The sequence below is a fragment of the Lutra lutra genome, chromosome 11, assembly GCF_902655055.1.
Source record: "Lutra lutra chromosome 11, mLutLut1.2, whole genome shotgun sequence".
NCBI classification, from domain to species: Eukaryota; Metazoa; Chordata; class Mammalia; order Carnivora; family Mustelidae; genus Lutra; species Lutra lutra.
Window position 1 is genome coordinate 59,292,949 of NC_062288.1, and position 15,187 is coordinate 59,308,135.

Sequence of the window (15,187 nt, forward strand, 5' to 3'; positions counted from 1 at the left end):
TCTATTTTAAAGTATTAACGAGACACAGGCACTGTTTTGTATATGGTTAACCTAAACGAGTTAACTGTGCCTGTGTTTCATGTGGTTCTATTACTTTTGGAAGATGGGCTTACACAGAATCCCCCAAGGCCTGTAACTTGTCTTTGTGGTTCCTATCATAAACACAAACGGAGCCAGGACCACCAAGTGTTATCTCACACACCGACATTTTGACATTTTACTGCAAGATTTATGGCTGTAATAAACAATCTCAGTACCTTTTCTGATCCTTCCACAATCTCTCTTTGCAAGCCATAGCATCATTCCATGGAATCAAATAATCTTCTGAAAAACGCTTTAAAAAAAAAAACAAAACCTCTTGCCTTTACATAAGATCCAACACACCAAAGCAAAGCCAGGAAGAGACTAAGTCGATTAATAAATAAACTGAAGTTTACCAGCAGCGTCTCGCCGGAGAAAAGATGGGATGCCCTGAAATCGAGCAGAGAGGGAGTGTGCTAATCTTCGCACACCAACTGGCTCCAGTCCCTAGCAGGGTGAAAGCGTTATCCTTTTCTTGGGAAACTGGTGAGCGCATTTGCTCATTTCCACGTGCAGAGATAACATATATTCCCAACAAAAGCTTTCTTAAAATCCCATTAAGTGAAATAACTTTTCATCATGTCCTCAAATCCCAGATGGAAAAGGAGAGCGAAGGGAGTCTAAGGGAGAGGGAGGGCAAGAGGGAGGCAGTGTTTGCAGCCTCGTTTGAATCTGATTTGAATCATTTTGAATATATTTGGAACAGCCTTCCCTCTTGAATGCAACCCTGTCCCAAGTTTCAAAGTGACCGAACAGTGACACCGTGCGCATTTTGTTTCTTATTAATCTTACACATTGACAGTCTTTGTTAAATCACAAGGCGCGCCCTTCACTAGCCGACATTTTCATATTTGTTAGACGCGCTGACCTGAAGTTCACCTCGGCCTTGGACTTTGCGCTTCTAAAAGGTCTATACAGTGTCTTTTAGAGAGCAGGGTGCTTTGCCCAGGTCACTCCTTCTCAGGGAAAACCAAGGGGAAAAGCAAAGGAAATGTAAACGTTATGGAATGTATTGACTGTATTTGTCCTTTGTTCTTTAGAGCGAGTGTTCTCCAGACTGTTCTCTGTCTGAAGCAAGTCTCTGGAGCGCATACGGTAATAGCTGAATTTCAAAATGCCTGATGGTGGCATTTGAGGACTTCCTGAGACCTACAGTAGGCATATGATTTAAGAGAAGCAACACTCTATCAGCCATTCCACCAAGGGGCAGTTTCCATGTAGTAGTTTACAATAGTGCACACAACCCACACATAAGGATTGAAATATGTATCTGGATTAAACATGAATTTTAACCTGAATTGTGTGAGGAGCCTAAAGATAAAACTCCTCCAAATAAAAAAGGTAGGTACTCCAAAAGCAATAACTCCTGCAGGTACTTTAAAAAAAAAAAAAAAAAACCTTTAAAGCTGGCAAAGGGGTGTCTATGCTTATTGAAGTTGACATGTTTCTAAGGTGTGGCACGCTTTTAACCAATAACACAATAACAAGGTCTTCTTGAAGAGACACATAATTGTCTTGGTGAGTAATAGAGGGGGTTTCAGTTTTCTTCATTTCGCTAGCCCAGAAGTGGTGAAGTGTTCATTGCTATAACAGTAACCACCACGGTTGTTTCCTTTTTTCTGTTTTCATCTGGCACACCCCCATCTGGCTTCAAGCTCTTGGCCAGAGTGAAAACTTTACACATTGCACAGTGGAAGCAATCTGATGGCTTCCATGAAGGCGGTGCTTAGGAAATATTTACATTACCATTAAACGTACCTGGCACCAGCAAATCCAATCAACCAGAATATATTGGGATGATCTTAAATATCCCTGCAAGAGTCCACATTCTGAGTAGTTGAATTAACTCATCTCTAAAGTTAAAAGTTTGGAAAACGTAGAAAAAATTTCATTTTTCTCTCCTGTTTTCCTACTCTGATTACTTGAAGATCAATACATAGAAAAGGACAGTATGTCCCTCTGGAAAACAGATTCTAATGGCACCAACATTTACAGCTAATATAGGTGCATGAAAAATAAAATATTGTTTAGTTCTCCAGTTGCAATTCACACATGAGGCATGGTTCCAGCTGGCTTCCTTAACACACTACCCCTTTCTTTTCTACTCTCCCACCCTTCCTCCTGAACTTGCTTCCCCTCTCCTTAGTTTTTATTCCAAATGTATTTTTAAAGAGTATTTTCGGAAGAAGAGAAGTCCCTCACGGTGGTCTTAACAAAGTGGCCTGGCATTTGTGGATTCCATTTTCCTGTTCAAATGGCATATTCTTTTCAGTTTAGTTATCCCTTATAGATTGTAGCGTTTCTCTTATATACGGTACAGGGGTATCAAGAAACATAATGAAAAATTTCCAACAACAGGAACATTTTCATGATACCAATAAGCATTTTCTCCCTGGTGGAGGGGGGAAGAATCCTGCCCTTTCAGGAGCATTTCCACTTCCTTCCTTCCCTTCCCAGCTCTGAGAATTCTTGCATTTAGTGGGTGGAGGTTTCAGAAAAACCATTCTGTGTTTGAAAATTGCAAAGAATACATTTTGCGAGAAGTGCCTGTGCCTGCCCTTGTTCTCACGCACTTGAGGGATCATTATATGTATGAAAAAGAAAAAGAAACTGTCCAATCAAAATAACAATTTTCAAATAAAGGAAGCGTCCTGCCTGGTTCTCTTGCCTCTGAAGATATGATGAGACCTTGAAAACTTGCTACATTAGTTTTGAAAGGTCCACTGATGACTTTTGTTTTGAGCTTTTTAATTTTGTGGCAAACTCACAGACTTCCGGTTCTCCAACATCTAAGGTGTTGGTGTTTCAGTAATCTATGCCTATTTACCTGCTGCTATTCCCTCAGAATGGGAGCGATAATTCAAGATGAAATACAGCATGTATTACTCTTGAAAAGAGGAATTTTCTATCCTTTCCTCCGTAATTGAGGTCATTCAACCACTAGGGTTCACCTGGAGTCCATACCATGATACACGCGTCACTCCGAGCCATTTTATCTTTTGTGCTGATAGTCAAGATCGCAGCTCTAACATTGACATCAAACTCTGTCTGGGCAGATGACTAAGAGTGCTGCACAACATAAACTTTTGACCCTCAACTTTTTGACCCGCAGTTGCAACGCACTAGCCACAAAGATACACAAAGCTGTGCCTCTTCCTTCAGGGGGAAGGGGCCCCGCAGGATCTCAGGGACACCCTGCTTCTGTCACTGCCCTTGGGAGTAAGAGGGTGAATTGGAAATTTTGGGGTGTTTATGACTGGGTTTCCTGTCAAATCAGCCTCCTACCTCTTTTTGTCAGCACTTAAATATGAGGGAGATTATTTTTAAAATCACTCATCATCACATTTACAGGGAGAATTTGGAATAGGAGGGTGAAACCTCAAAAAAAAGTGAAAGAAAAAAGAAAACAGGGAGAAAGCAGGCAGTAGGAGTTGGAGACATTTTTTTTTCTTTATTTAAAAATAAAGATGCAGCCTTAATTGTTGGGAGAGCTGGCCCAGGCAGGCGAGTTGACTGTGAACTTGTACTAAAGCGTGCTCTGCTGGCGATTCCTAGGGTGTGCAGATTTATCTTCTCTGCATTTACTTAACCCGGCAGTGAACTGCACGGGCGTCATTTGTTAGGCGATGACAGACTTCACCTCCAGCAAGGGCTGCTTCACAAAATCACAATAATTACCCAATAACCTTCATAACAAATATTATTATTGAAAAGACCGGTTTGTGGGGAGGGGACCTGGTGGAAGAAGGACAGCTTTCTTTGTGAAAAACACCAAACAAAACAGACCTAGGCAGATCTTCCAGTTCTGGGGTTTAGAATGTCCAGGACTGTGGTTCCCCTCTCCTCTGTGGGTGGGAACCTCGGCTGACCCCCTCAGCCTTGTCTGGAAGCCCCGTTTATAGTTTTGTCATTGACTAGAAAGAAATTCTGCCTTAGAAGCCAAGGGGATGGAGCCCACAACGTTCTGCACTCTCCATGGTGGGCAAACCTCAGACTCCCGTGCTAAGGCAGGGGAGAGGCTTTGAAGGGCATCTTTTAAGCTAAAAGGATTGTTTTCCTCTTTAATATCCCATCTTTCAGGATGTAATTTGCTCTCCCCCTCACTAATTGTTTGGATATAATACTTTTCACATCTCAACAAATGAACATGACTCTATTTCTGGTAGAAAATTCTGTCCCGCTCTCCCAAAGCCGCCAACAATGAAGCAGGCGAAAGAGCTGGAGAAAAGGAATCTCGGCATAATGTTGTGAAATTAGACCATGGAAACCCTAACAAACCCCTAAGTAAGTGTGACCAGAAGCTTCCTATTATATTTATAGTTCAGGAAATATTGCCTCTGCGGCTTGTAGAAACAAACAAGGCCCTGCACATACAGGACATCTTCTCCTTTTACAAGATGAGGAGCACAGACAGACACTTCTGCCACCGGCTGAGGCTGGATGTCTTCATAAAGCCCTTAATGACAGAGATTTTTTTCCTAAGTAAGTTCCTCTGCAAAACAACACCAAAGAAGGCACAAGAAGAAATAACTTATCTACAAAATATCTATGAAAATAGGAAGAAAAAAATTTCTCCAATAACGCTCACATAGGTCTGACTGAATGCTGTATTTTTAAAAAGTCATTTAACTCCTTGTGACTTAATCTGCCCTCTTAGGAACTCTGAGCTTTTATGAAGATTACAACAGACAGAAATTAGCAAGTTGACAGTATATATAGCCTGCATTTTTTTTTTCAATTCACAGGAAAGATTCTCTACAGTAGGTAATGCTGGATATCGGTCTAACAGCCTTTCTGCCCATTCCCACACCCAGGGTGGGATGTGGCCACGGAGGTGATGTGGACGCTTCCTTTTGGGCAAGTTACTCAAATGAACCTGCCAGAGCCCTATCGCTCTTTTTTTCTGCTACTAATTTTAGTCACCAAGAAATCACTCAAGCAAGATCACCAAATGAGTAACTAAAATAAAACGTTAACCCAGTATTTTCCAGTAAAGATCTCAAAAGTCAAAAACTCCAGAATTCTCACAGACACCAAAATGACAAAAGAAAACCCAAAGAGAGTTTATATTCTGGTTCCCACAAAGATGCGGACATATCTTCCTGAGTGCTGAAATACCAGAACTTTAACAGGTCACGCAGGATGACTTCAGGGATTTGCCTTGCCACTATGTCAGAGAACTGGGACTTGTGGGAGGGTTTTGATTTAAAAAAAAAAAAACTTCCTAGTTTTGTTTTTTGGACCTCTGACTTTGGGGACACAACTGTGGGACTTATGCTGAGTTTAAGTGGCCTCTGCACAATAAAGTTTGTTGAAATTCCCAAACTATACCTTAATTTTTTTTCACTTTAAGCCATTAACAAATATCATTACCAATTAGCACTTGCAGAAAAGTATCCAGCTCCTAAGGAGAAAAGCATTTGGAGACAGAGGTCCTATTTTTAAATTTCACTTCTGAGCTGGAGAATTTGGCTTATTTCTTCAGACTGAGTGGGGGGAATCTGCTAGGTCTCTGGTGGGTACTCATCCAGAGAAAGACCCCTGCACAGGCCACAGCATCCCCAGTCACTTTGCCACTGAAGAATGTGAGGGTTTGGGCCAGAGGGGGTGGTGGCTGAGGCCAAGTTGGAATTGTACCCAGGAAAATTTTATTTCACCTTACTTCACTGTTGGTGCAATATTGGGAACTGTTTTGGAAATCATAGATTATGTAAATTTCCTGGGATCAAACAGAAAGAGCAGCTAACAAAAGAAAGGCGGAAATCTCCTACTGACAAACGACCAATTTCTTCCCTAAACTATCCTTTATGAGGTGTCAGGAAAAACAACCTAATGGCTCTGGGGACTTTTAAGTTGGGCATTGAAGACACCTAGACTTCCCCCCAAACTTTAGGGCGCAGTTTGGAAGACAGAATTTGTCTGTATGTTGAGGGGAAGTAAATTTCTCTAATCTTTAATGTTACCTAGGGGGACGCCTAAGTTGCCTTTTGAGCACCCTGTGCCTGCAGGTCTTAATTCTACAAAGGAGGAGAGGAAAAGGAAAGAAGAGAGGGAGAAGAAAGGGAAGGCGGAAGAAAAGAAAGCGCTTTTACTCCTTTCATTTAGCCTGGGGATTCAAAGACTAAAGTTAAATCCGGCCATAAAGTTTATTGCTTCAGACTCACAGGCGGGTGAGAACAGTCCCACCAAAATAAAAAGAACGTGCAGGCAAACAAGGTTCAGGGCCTGGTCCCGGGTTGGGGGGGCGGGGGCGGGGAGGGGGTCGTGAGCTCTCCCCCCCCAGGTGGGGACCCGCACTCCCCACAGTCCTGGGCTCGGCCTGGCCACCCAGGGGCCCAGCCTGGAGGTGCGGCCCGCACCTCGCCGGCCTCTGCCACCCTCCGGCTCTCTAAGAGCCGGCGTGAAACTCGGCCCCGAAGGCAGCCGCCTCAATTCAGGGCTGCCAAATGACCCTGGCCCGCGAAGACATATTGCCACAGCCCCGTAAGGAATCCCGCCAGAGTCCGCCTCAGCCCTGCCTGGGCCTTTCTTTCAAACTCTGAGCACTCCTCAGCGCAGCGCGGCCCTCGGCGCCCGTGGCCGGCGCCCCACTGTCTCCCAGCCCCCACCCTAGGGCCCCGCTGCCCCCCGACGAGCCAGCCCCGCCAGCCCCCGGAATGGGGGGCTTGGCCTTGCCAAGGCTCTGCACACTGGCCCATTCGCACACAAAAATCATCTTTTGCACGCCGGCGAGAGCAGCGGAAGTCATTAACATTCGCGGTTGTGCAGCAATTAAAGTTAGGCCTGGGGACGCGGCGGCCACAGGCGCTTTTCACCGGGGTGCCTCCGCAGAGCTGGCTCCCGGCGCTGCTAATGTGGGCAGAGGAGAAGTGGGCTCTGCCCTTTTGAATTCAGAGGCAACCTCAGAGTTATTAAACCAGAGAGAGAGAGAGAGAGAGAGAGATCGAGGAAGAAAGTTTTCAGAGTACAAATAAACTTGAAAGCGCTCAGGAGGCGAGCTTACCTTAACTCGGAGGGAGCCATTTTTCAGAGAGTTTTGAGAACTTGTGGTTTGGACACTTCTGGACCTAAAATTGACAATTTGAATGACCAGGTGGCACACGTAGCCTGCAAAAGAGTCAAATGGAGTCCAGCGTCAGTGAGATTATATGTTATGTGGTATATAATGTTGGATGTCAACTCCCCAAAACCATAAAACTTACTTTAATGGCCCCACGTGACGTTTTATAGCCAGTGAGCCGATCTGTCTGTGCTATGGATGATTTTACGATCTAATTCATAGACAAAACCCTATTCATTTGGCACCCAAATGTCATATAGCCGGAACTGGGGCTTATAAAGTTTACTGTTTTATAACTTTTAAAAGGAAAGACGGCATCAGTGTAAGCAGTCGGTAAATGTGCAAATCTCTAGTTGCACTTTAGCTGCTCTGAGGAGTTTCCCAATCGAGCTAGGATGGGGTAAGTACCTTCCATTTGTAGCAAATTAATTGTAGCAAAAGAAGCCAACTGGGCTCAGGGTGAGGAAGGGGAAGGGGTGCCTGGGTGGGTTAGGGGCAGAGGGTCTGGGAGCCACAGCCGGGTGCAGCAGCCTCTTCAGCAAGTGGAGGCCTAGGATGACCTTAGGAAAGAGTCAGCCTCTGTGTGGGCCCTGAGGGCAGCTAACAAAGCCCTGTGCTTGTGCTCCTTTCTCTTTCTTCCTCTTTTCTTTCCTTTTTCTTTTCTTTCTTTCTTTCTTTTTATTTTCTTTCTTTTTTTTTCCTGGTACCCAGCAAGTTAGCTTGGTTTCCTCAGAGAAGGGTAGGTTGGACTCAGGCTTTGGAACCACCTACAGCTTTTCCACCTTCTGCCCTGAACTCTGATGGGTCAGAGTTAGTAAGGTCGCGGGTCAGGGTGTTGGACTGAGGTCTCCTTGCACAGGCAGGCTGCTCAGGTAGCCTCAGACTCACTGCCTTCCAGCACTGGACAGACACAAGAGCAGAAAGAGCAGCTTGCTGTTTTGGCACAAACCAGACCCAAGAGAACTTACAATAGAAAGTTTATTTTTTTTTTTTTGTTTCCAGTCAGTATTTTTTCCTTAAAAACAAATACAAAAAAAAAAAAAAAAAAAAAAAGCTGATCACAGTTTGCTTAAACAGCCAGACTCGGACAATATTTGTAACTTTGTTCACAAAAACATACATCACTGAAGCTGCGTTTATGAGAGCCACTTCCAGAGTTCGTGCAAAGGGTCCTACAAAGGCACGCAGGGACACACCGCTCGGAGTCACAGTTTTCGTCACAGAGCCACTAGTCACTACACGTCAAACAAGTTAAGTTGTGTCTCATCAAGTCACCTCTACAACAGCATTAATTACACAAGGAATATAGGTAGTTTGAATAAAAATATCTTTAACAGCTTGGAGCTGTTGAGACAGGAACACTTCCACTCACATGCACAAACAACTGGAGTGCAACACACAACATTGGCACTAAACGAGGTTGAAGGGGGACTTTTTGTGTGTTTTTTTTTCTCTTTTTTGTTATAGTTACTTCAAGTAACACAGTTTGCTTCATATAAATAAGTTAAAACATCTATTTTTTTTTTCAAGACAAAGCCATTCAGGACAAAGAGATGAACAGAAAGCAGATCTACTTATACAAGCGCTATAATGGCAATAAACAGGCTCATGATTAAAAGATGAATTAGGGCAACGAGAACAGGGCTTCTTCACAGAAGGAACACAAGGGAGTTTCAGAAAGTCACCTTAGTACTGACACTACGCGGGATCCGCTAATACTGCTCAGTACTTTAAACGCTCAAATACTCAGGGGCGGAAGGCCCCTCCCGCCGCCGCCATGCTCATGCTTTTCAGCTTATTATCTTTTTTCCACTTCATTCTCCGGTTTTGGAACCAGATTTTAATTTGTCTCTCAGAGAGGCAAAGAGCATGTGCTATTTCAATCCTTCTTCGGCGGGTCAGGTAGCGGTTGAAGTGGAACTCCTTCTCCAGCTCCAGGGTCTGGTAGCGCGTGTAGGCCGTCCGGGCCCTTTTGCCTTCCGGGCCGCCTATGTTGTCTGCAACAGAAAAGTCAGCGATTTAGCCACGAACTCCTCAGCCCCCGGTTACCCAAGTCGAGCCAGGGTCCTGAGCAGGAACGGGGGGGGGGGGGGAAGCTCAACAAGTCCTCTCTCCTCGCCCGCCCACCCCTCCCGAATTTCCTTCCCTCTTCCTTTCTAGAGAGAAAACAATACAATTTGGACTCTGGGAACAATCGGCCCATCTGAGGCTGGAGCCGCGTCCCGGAGGATCGCCCGGCTTTCCTTCACCCCTCTCCTGCCCTCTGGCCCTGCCCCTGGAGTCCCGAGGCGGGGCACAGCCCTCCCAGGCAGCCCACCTCTCAGAAATCCACGGAAGCAAGGCCCTTCCCTGAGCGCCCAAGTGGCCTCCAGGTCACCCTTCCTTAAAGTTCCAGCCCCGCGAGCCGCCTTCTGTTCCAGCCTGCACGCTTGGGGCGCGTCTTTCTTTTTCTTCCCCTTTCCTGCTGTCCCTTCTGCTCCCAAACTTCAGAATCCCGCCGGCTCTCGCCTCGATTATTCACCCCCGCCAAGCCCCTTTTCGGGGACTCTAATTAGTAACGCTGTTTCCCCAGCGTAGCCCTCCTCATAAATTATCCACCCTGACAAGCCCGATTCACGGCCCCTACTGCCATCCTCTACCTCTCTGCGCCCTGCTCGGCTGGCCTGACCCGGGAGCGCGTTCCAAGGCGCTGGGGTTCGATATGAGATTTTTCCTTTCCCCCCGGTTTCAACATCTAGACTTGCCTGGCCAACGGCCCTTCTCCTCCCCGCCCCCTCGGCCCCACTTGCGAGCGTTGGGCACTGCAGAGAAGAGAAGGTGGAAGGAGGAAGGCAGGGGAAGGAGAATGGCAGGGAGAGACTCCACAGGGCTGGGAGAGGCAAGATCAGGAGAGAGATGGGGAGAGAAGGCGGTAAAGGAGAGAAGGGGGACCGAGAGCCGCGCCCCCGCGGCCGCGTGGATTTAGAAAAAGGCTGGCTTTACCATGACTTATGTGCAGCTTGCGCATCCAGGGGTAGATCTGGGGTTGGGCGGGCGGCGCCGGGCTCGGCTCGCTCTGCGCGCCCGCCTGCTCGCTGCTGGCGGGGGCGTCCTCCTCAGCTCCGGACGCCGTGCCAACCCCCTCTCTGCTGCTGATGTGGGTGCTGCCGGCGTTGGCCGAGGCGCCGCTGGAGTTGCCCAGGGAGTTTTTCCCGCCGTGGTGGCTGTCGCTGCCGGGCGAGGGGGCCACGGCGGAGCAGGGCAGCGGGTCGGGCGGAGGCGAGTGCGTGGACGTGGCCGGCTGGCTGTACCTGGGCTCGGCAGGCGCCGCGCTGGCGCCAGCCGCGTAGCTGCGGGCGCGCTCCCCGGAGCCAAAGTGGCCGGAGCCTGAGCGGCCGACGCTGAGATCCATGCCATTGTAGCCGTAGCCGTACCTGCCGGAGTGCATGCTCGCCGAGTCCCTGAATTGCTCGCTCACGGAACTATGATCTCCATAATTATGCAACTGGTAGTCCGGGCCATTTGGATAGCGACCGCAAAATGAGTTTACAAAATAAGAGCTCATTTGTTTTTTGATATGTGTGCTTGATTTGTGGCTCGCGGTCGTTTGTGCGTCTATAGCACCCTTGCACAATTTATGATGAATTATGGAAATGACTGGGACATGTACTTGGTTCCCTCCTACGTAGGCACCCAAATATGGGGTACGACTTCGAATCACGTGCTTTTGTTGTCCAGTCGTAAATCCTGCCTGATGACCTCTAGAGGTAAACTCGTGCACTAATGGGGGAGTTGGGTGGAGGCGAGAGGGGTGGCGCGCGCGCCCCAGGCGCGTGCCCGCCACCCGCCGCCGCCGTTCAGTCGGACTCGAGCGCCACCCGCTGGAAGCAGGGCGCATCGCTCCGCTTTCGACCCAGGGCTGCAAGGGCCGGGGTCGAATTGAGGTTACAGCCCATTATGGCAAAATTATTGCATTTCCCTCGCAGTTCCATTAGGATGTACCAATTGTGAGGCCGTCAGCTGCCGATCGCGCGCCCGGCGAGGATGCAGAGGATGGGGGGGGGGGAGATGGTGACTTGGATTTTATTTACAACAACTTTATTTCCCCGCTGTGCAGCCCCTCTTATTTTTGTGTCGAGGTTGGGGTCGGTTCTGCCCGTCGTGCCGGCAGCTCTGAAATTTGAAAATACAGATATCACCTTCGGGGAAGGGGGGGAGGCCATTTAGCCAATTGGAGAAATAAATCCTGCCCGCAGCAGCAGCTACAATTACGGCTCTGTTTTTCTGTGAGTGCATGAGGGACAGCGTCCCTGCCGCTCTTAAATGACAGGCGTCTATTAAAGATAGCTTTTGTGTAGTGTTTCTCCGAGGCGAGGTCAAATTCCATACACTTTTATAACCGGAGTCGATTTTTCTTTCGTGTAAATATAGTTTTCGTGTCATTAGTTCGCTATTTGATTTGCTTTAAGTATCCAATCTGGAGAATCTTCCCCACCAGGTCCCTTTCCTCCAGGCAGCCGGGCCCCAAGTCGGAGGGTTCTCGCTGAACCCGCCGAGTGGGCCCGGACTCCCCGCAGCCACAGGAGCTGCTGGGAGGCTGGGGATCCTTGGGCCGAATTATTAGGGTCTGGCTTACACCTCCAGGAGTAAGATGAGGGTGCTAATGGAAACATTTCGTGGCAGTGCCTAGTATCTTCGTAGATATTTTCCTGGGTCCTGAAAGACGAAAGTAAATCACAAACACAGCCGAAAGGCCTGGGGGGTACTTCCCGCTGGAGGCTGAGCGTCGCAGGCACCCTTGGCACATTTGGAAACCAGGACTCTTGCCGTTCCCAGGGTCCTGAGCCGCCTCCTTAGGTCCTGAAAGCCACTGTGATAGAAGCGCAGGCACTATCGGAGGCGGGGATCCGGAGCTGGCTCCAGAGCTGGAGCCTTCGGGAGCCCAGTCTCTCCGGAGGCTGTAAAGTTCCGCTCGCGCCCAGGTTAGGTCGGCTCGACTGAGGCTGCTTCTCTTCCACGGACGGTTGCGCGCGGGGCCGAGAGACTAGGCTGTCTCAGGGTCCCCTTTGTTCCTCACCCTTCTTCCTGTCTAGGAGCGGCCTGGGATGCCACCGCAGTGCTGGGGCCCCAGCTATTAGGCCCCCTCTTTCCAGTGGCCTGAGTCGATTCGCTGGTGACCTCCGCGACTTGGTGGCGAGGGACCGAGGCGGAAACGCCCAGACACCAAAAGATGCTCGGCCCAGGTTCTTTCCTCTCCAGCAACCCCGCGTCGCGAGCTCAGGGGCACGCAAAGGCGCTGGCACAGGAGCCGGGGACGAATTCGGGGCGCGCCATGGGACCCGGAGCCGACTAGGGCAGCCTTGGAGAGCGGGGCTGTATGTGCAGTGCGCCTCGCTCCACCGCTGGGATTGGCTGTGTGTAGATTTTTTTTTTTTTTTGTAAGAAATAAATGCTCAGGCGTTTGCAAAGCTCCCTCTCCCCTGAAGCTGCAGAAGCCCCCCGGATGGGAGCAGGCGGGGGGAGAAAAGTTGGGGAGCAGGCGAAGGCAAGGGGGCAAAGCCGAGGGAGGTTGCGGCGCTGGCCTGGTCCCTGCCCAGGCGTTTACTCGCCCGCCTTTGCCTCAGCGTCCTCCCCGCTGGGCTGTGTGGAATTGATGAGTTTATTTTCCTTTTTCCACTTCATGCGGCGGTTCTGGAACCAGATCTTGATCTGGCGCTCGGTGAGGCAGAGCGCGTTGGCGATCTCGATGCGGCGGCGCCGCGTCAGGTAGCGGTTGAAGTGGAACTCCTTCTCCAGCTCCAGCGTCTGGTAGCGCGTATAGGTCTGGCGGCCTCGGCGCCCGTGACTCCCATACACAGCACCTGCGGGCAGAAAAGGCCGGGCGCCGGTGAGCCAGGATCCCAGCCGAACCAGGCAGACCCGCGCCCCGGGCCCCCGGCCTCTAAACTGGAAACCACCCGCCTCCACTCCAGCCTCTTTTCGCTATGTCTAAGGCCAAAAGCCGGAAGGATGGGAGAAGATTATTTCGAGATAAGTGAGATGTTTTCCACCTAAAACAGTCTGGAGTGAGAAGTTACTGTTTTGGGGGAAAATCTGCTCTGTAAGAAAATCATTACAAGCAGAAGAACAGAATGAGCATTCTTAATTCAGGGTACCTGAGTCGTGTTTTTGTGAGAGTGTAGAGAGTGTGTGTAGAGAGTGTGTGTCTGGAAGTGATGGGTGTGGAACCCTGTGAATAGGATGGACACTCGGAATTCACACACCGATCCCTGTGAAGGTGTTACTGTGGCCAGACGTGTCAGGACTCAACTTGGGTTTTTTTGTTTTTGTTTTGTTTTTCTTTTTCTTAAGATGAAAAATGGTCAGCCCTCTCAAATCTTTGCAAACTCCCCCCAAATTGTATGGCCCTTCTGAGAAATGCAGAGCTCCCTTGGAAAAACAACAACAACAACAACAACAACAACAACAAACAAGTGGATCTTAAAGCAAAACACTATCAGTTTAAAATTCTGCATTAGGTTCTGCCCTGCTCCAAGGATTCTCTGTCGAATTTTTGGAAAACAGAGGCAAAGGGATGGAGCTCTGGACCATCTGGGGTTTCTGGAAATGTAGGACTGTGATGGGCTATCTGTTCTGAAGCCAAAGGAGCCCATGGGTGGGGGGCTCCCCCCAAGCTGGGTGTATGAGACTCAGGCAGGCCCTCAAAAGGAGGCAGAAGTTGGCAAAGAGTGAGCAGTTGAGTGGAAGGGGGAGGAGGGGAGGGAGGAGAAAGAAAAAATCCTGAGGCTGGGGATGTGGCCCTCCAAGGCTTTAGGGAGACACTAGAAGAAGCCAAGTGAGAGCCTCTATCTATATGGGTTTCTGAAAGGCAGAAAGGGAAGGGTTGGGGGGTGAAGGGGAGTTATTAGTGCTGGGTGCAGAAGGCCATCTCTGCTTGGGGATCTGAGCAGGGTGTTACCAGGGGGAAGTGTGGACAGGCACTCCCTCCCATCCAGCCTAGCTCTCTGTTCAGGTTGCCCCTGTCACAGAGTCTCACCTAGAGTGGCAGTGACCCCTCTCCATCCCCTAAGGTGTCACCTTACATGGCTACTAGTGTGGTGCCTTCACTCTGCCACAGCTTGATTGCCTCGCTGGGAATGGGTTGGGGTTTTTTTGTTGTTGTTGTTTTAATCTCTTTTTTAAAAAGCCAGGAAACTTTGTTCATTCTTTCCTCCTTTCTTTCTATTTCCTCTTTCTGCTTTCCCTGTCTCCTCCTTCCTTCCTCCTTTCCCTGCCCCTTTTCCCCTCTGCCTCCACGCTCTTGGGGGGGCTGCAGGGAAATGCCTTACCCGCGCAGGAGTTCATCCGCTGCATCCAGGGGTAAACAGGACTCGTGTACTTCCGGTCGGTGCCTTCGTCATGGAGGGCTTTGCCCGGCACGTTGCTGCTGTCGGGTTTGTACTGCTGCTCGGGAGAAAAGTGCAGGTAGTCCCCGGGGCCCCTCTGCTTGCCACTGCCCGAGGGCGAGGCGCCACTGAGGTCCTTATCAGAATAGAAGCACGAGGCCCCGTACTCGTAGGACGCCCGGTTGCAGGCCAGGACCGAGTTGGACTGTTGGTAGAAACAAGGTGAGGTGTACGTCTTGTCCGGGAGGCTCGACGCCCCGTACGAGGCCGGGAAGGGCCTCAGCGCGTCATAGCCGGCCGGGTAGAGGGGCAGCTGGCCCAAAAAGGAGTCCTGGCCGCTGGGCAGGCTCCCGGGGAAAGTGGGATTCACAAAATAGGAACTCATTTGCGCGCCCCTCTGCAGGACTGTGATTTGTTGTGTATTAGTACATCTGGCTATAACTATTAGTAGTCATCGAACTGGTTTGTTTCTGGATGGCCGAACGCCAAAAGCGACAGCAGCAAATCGCACCAGCTGACGCGGCGGCGGCCAATGGGAGCGAGCGCTGGAGCCCGCTCCCCGGGGACCGCGGCGACCGAGGCAGCAAAGTTACAAACAGCCCCCAGCCCGCCCGCCCGCCGCCCGCCCGCCGCCCGCCCGGCAGATTAATGGGCGCTCACAGCCAGCCGGCCCGGCTCTCCT

General features: G+C 49.6%; 2 protein-coding genes across 4 annotated transcripts in view; both read right to left on the reverse strand.

The window, feature by feature from the left end:
* The window catches only part of HOXA5 (homeobox A5), an 18,827-nt gene extending 6,141 nt beyond the window's left edge, over positions 1-12,686 (reverse strand). Inside the window, exons 1-3 of one of the 3 annotated variants that reach the window (XR_007121351.1) lie at positions 10,124-12,686; positions 8,827-9,138; positions 7,085-7,188 (exon numbers count right to left, since the gene is read on the reverse strand). Coding sequence is in view for 1 of the 3 variants with exons in the window: in XM_047694136.1 (XP_047550092.1) it covers positions 8,888-9,138; positions 10,124-11,018 (1,146 nt within the window). In the remaining 2 variants the exon portion in view is untranslated. Of the gene's footprint in view, positions 1-5,294; positions 7,189-8,579; positions 9,139-10,123 lie in introns of those variants that run through there. The other 2 variants (XR_007121350.1, XM_047694136.1) reach the window with 2 other exon arrangements.
* HOXA6 (homeobox A6) lies at positions 11,202-15,095 on the reverse strand. Its single transcript, XM_047694140.1, has 2 exons — positions 14,449-15,095; positions 11,202-12,981 (listed from the first exon to the last, which is right to left on the reverse strand). The coding sequence occupies exons 1-2, from the start codon at positions 14,888-14,890 to the stop codon at positions 12,722-12,724; spliced, it is 702 nt and encodes a 233-aa protein (XP_047550096.1). The 5' UTR covers positions 14,891-15,095; the 3' UTR covers positions 11,202-12,721.
* Between the last annotated feature and the right edge of the window lie 92 nt (positions 15,096-15,187).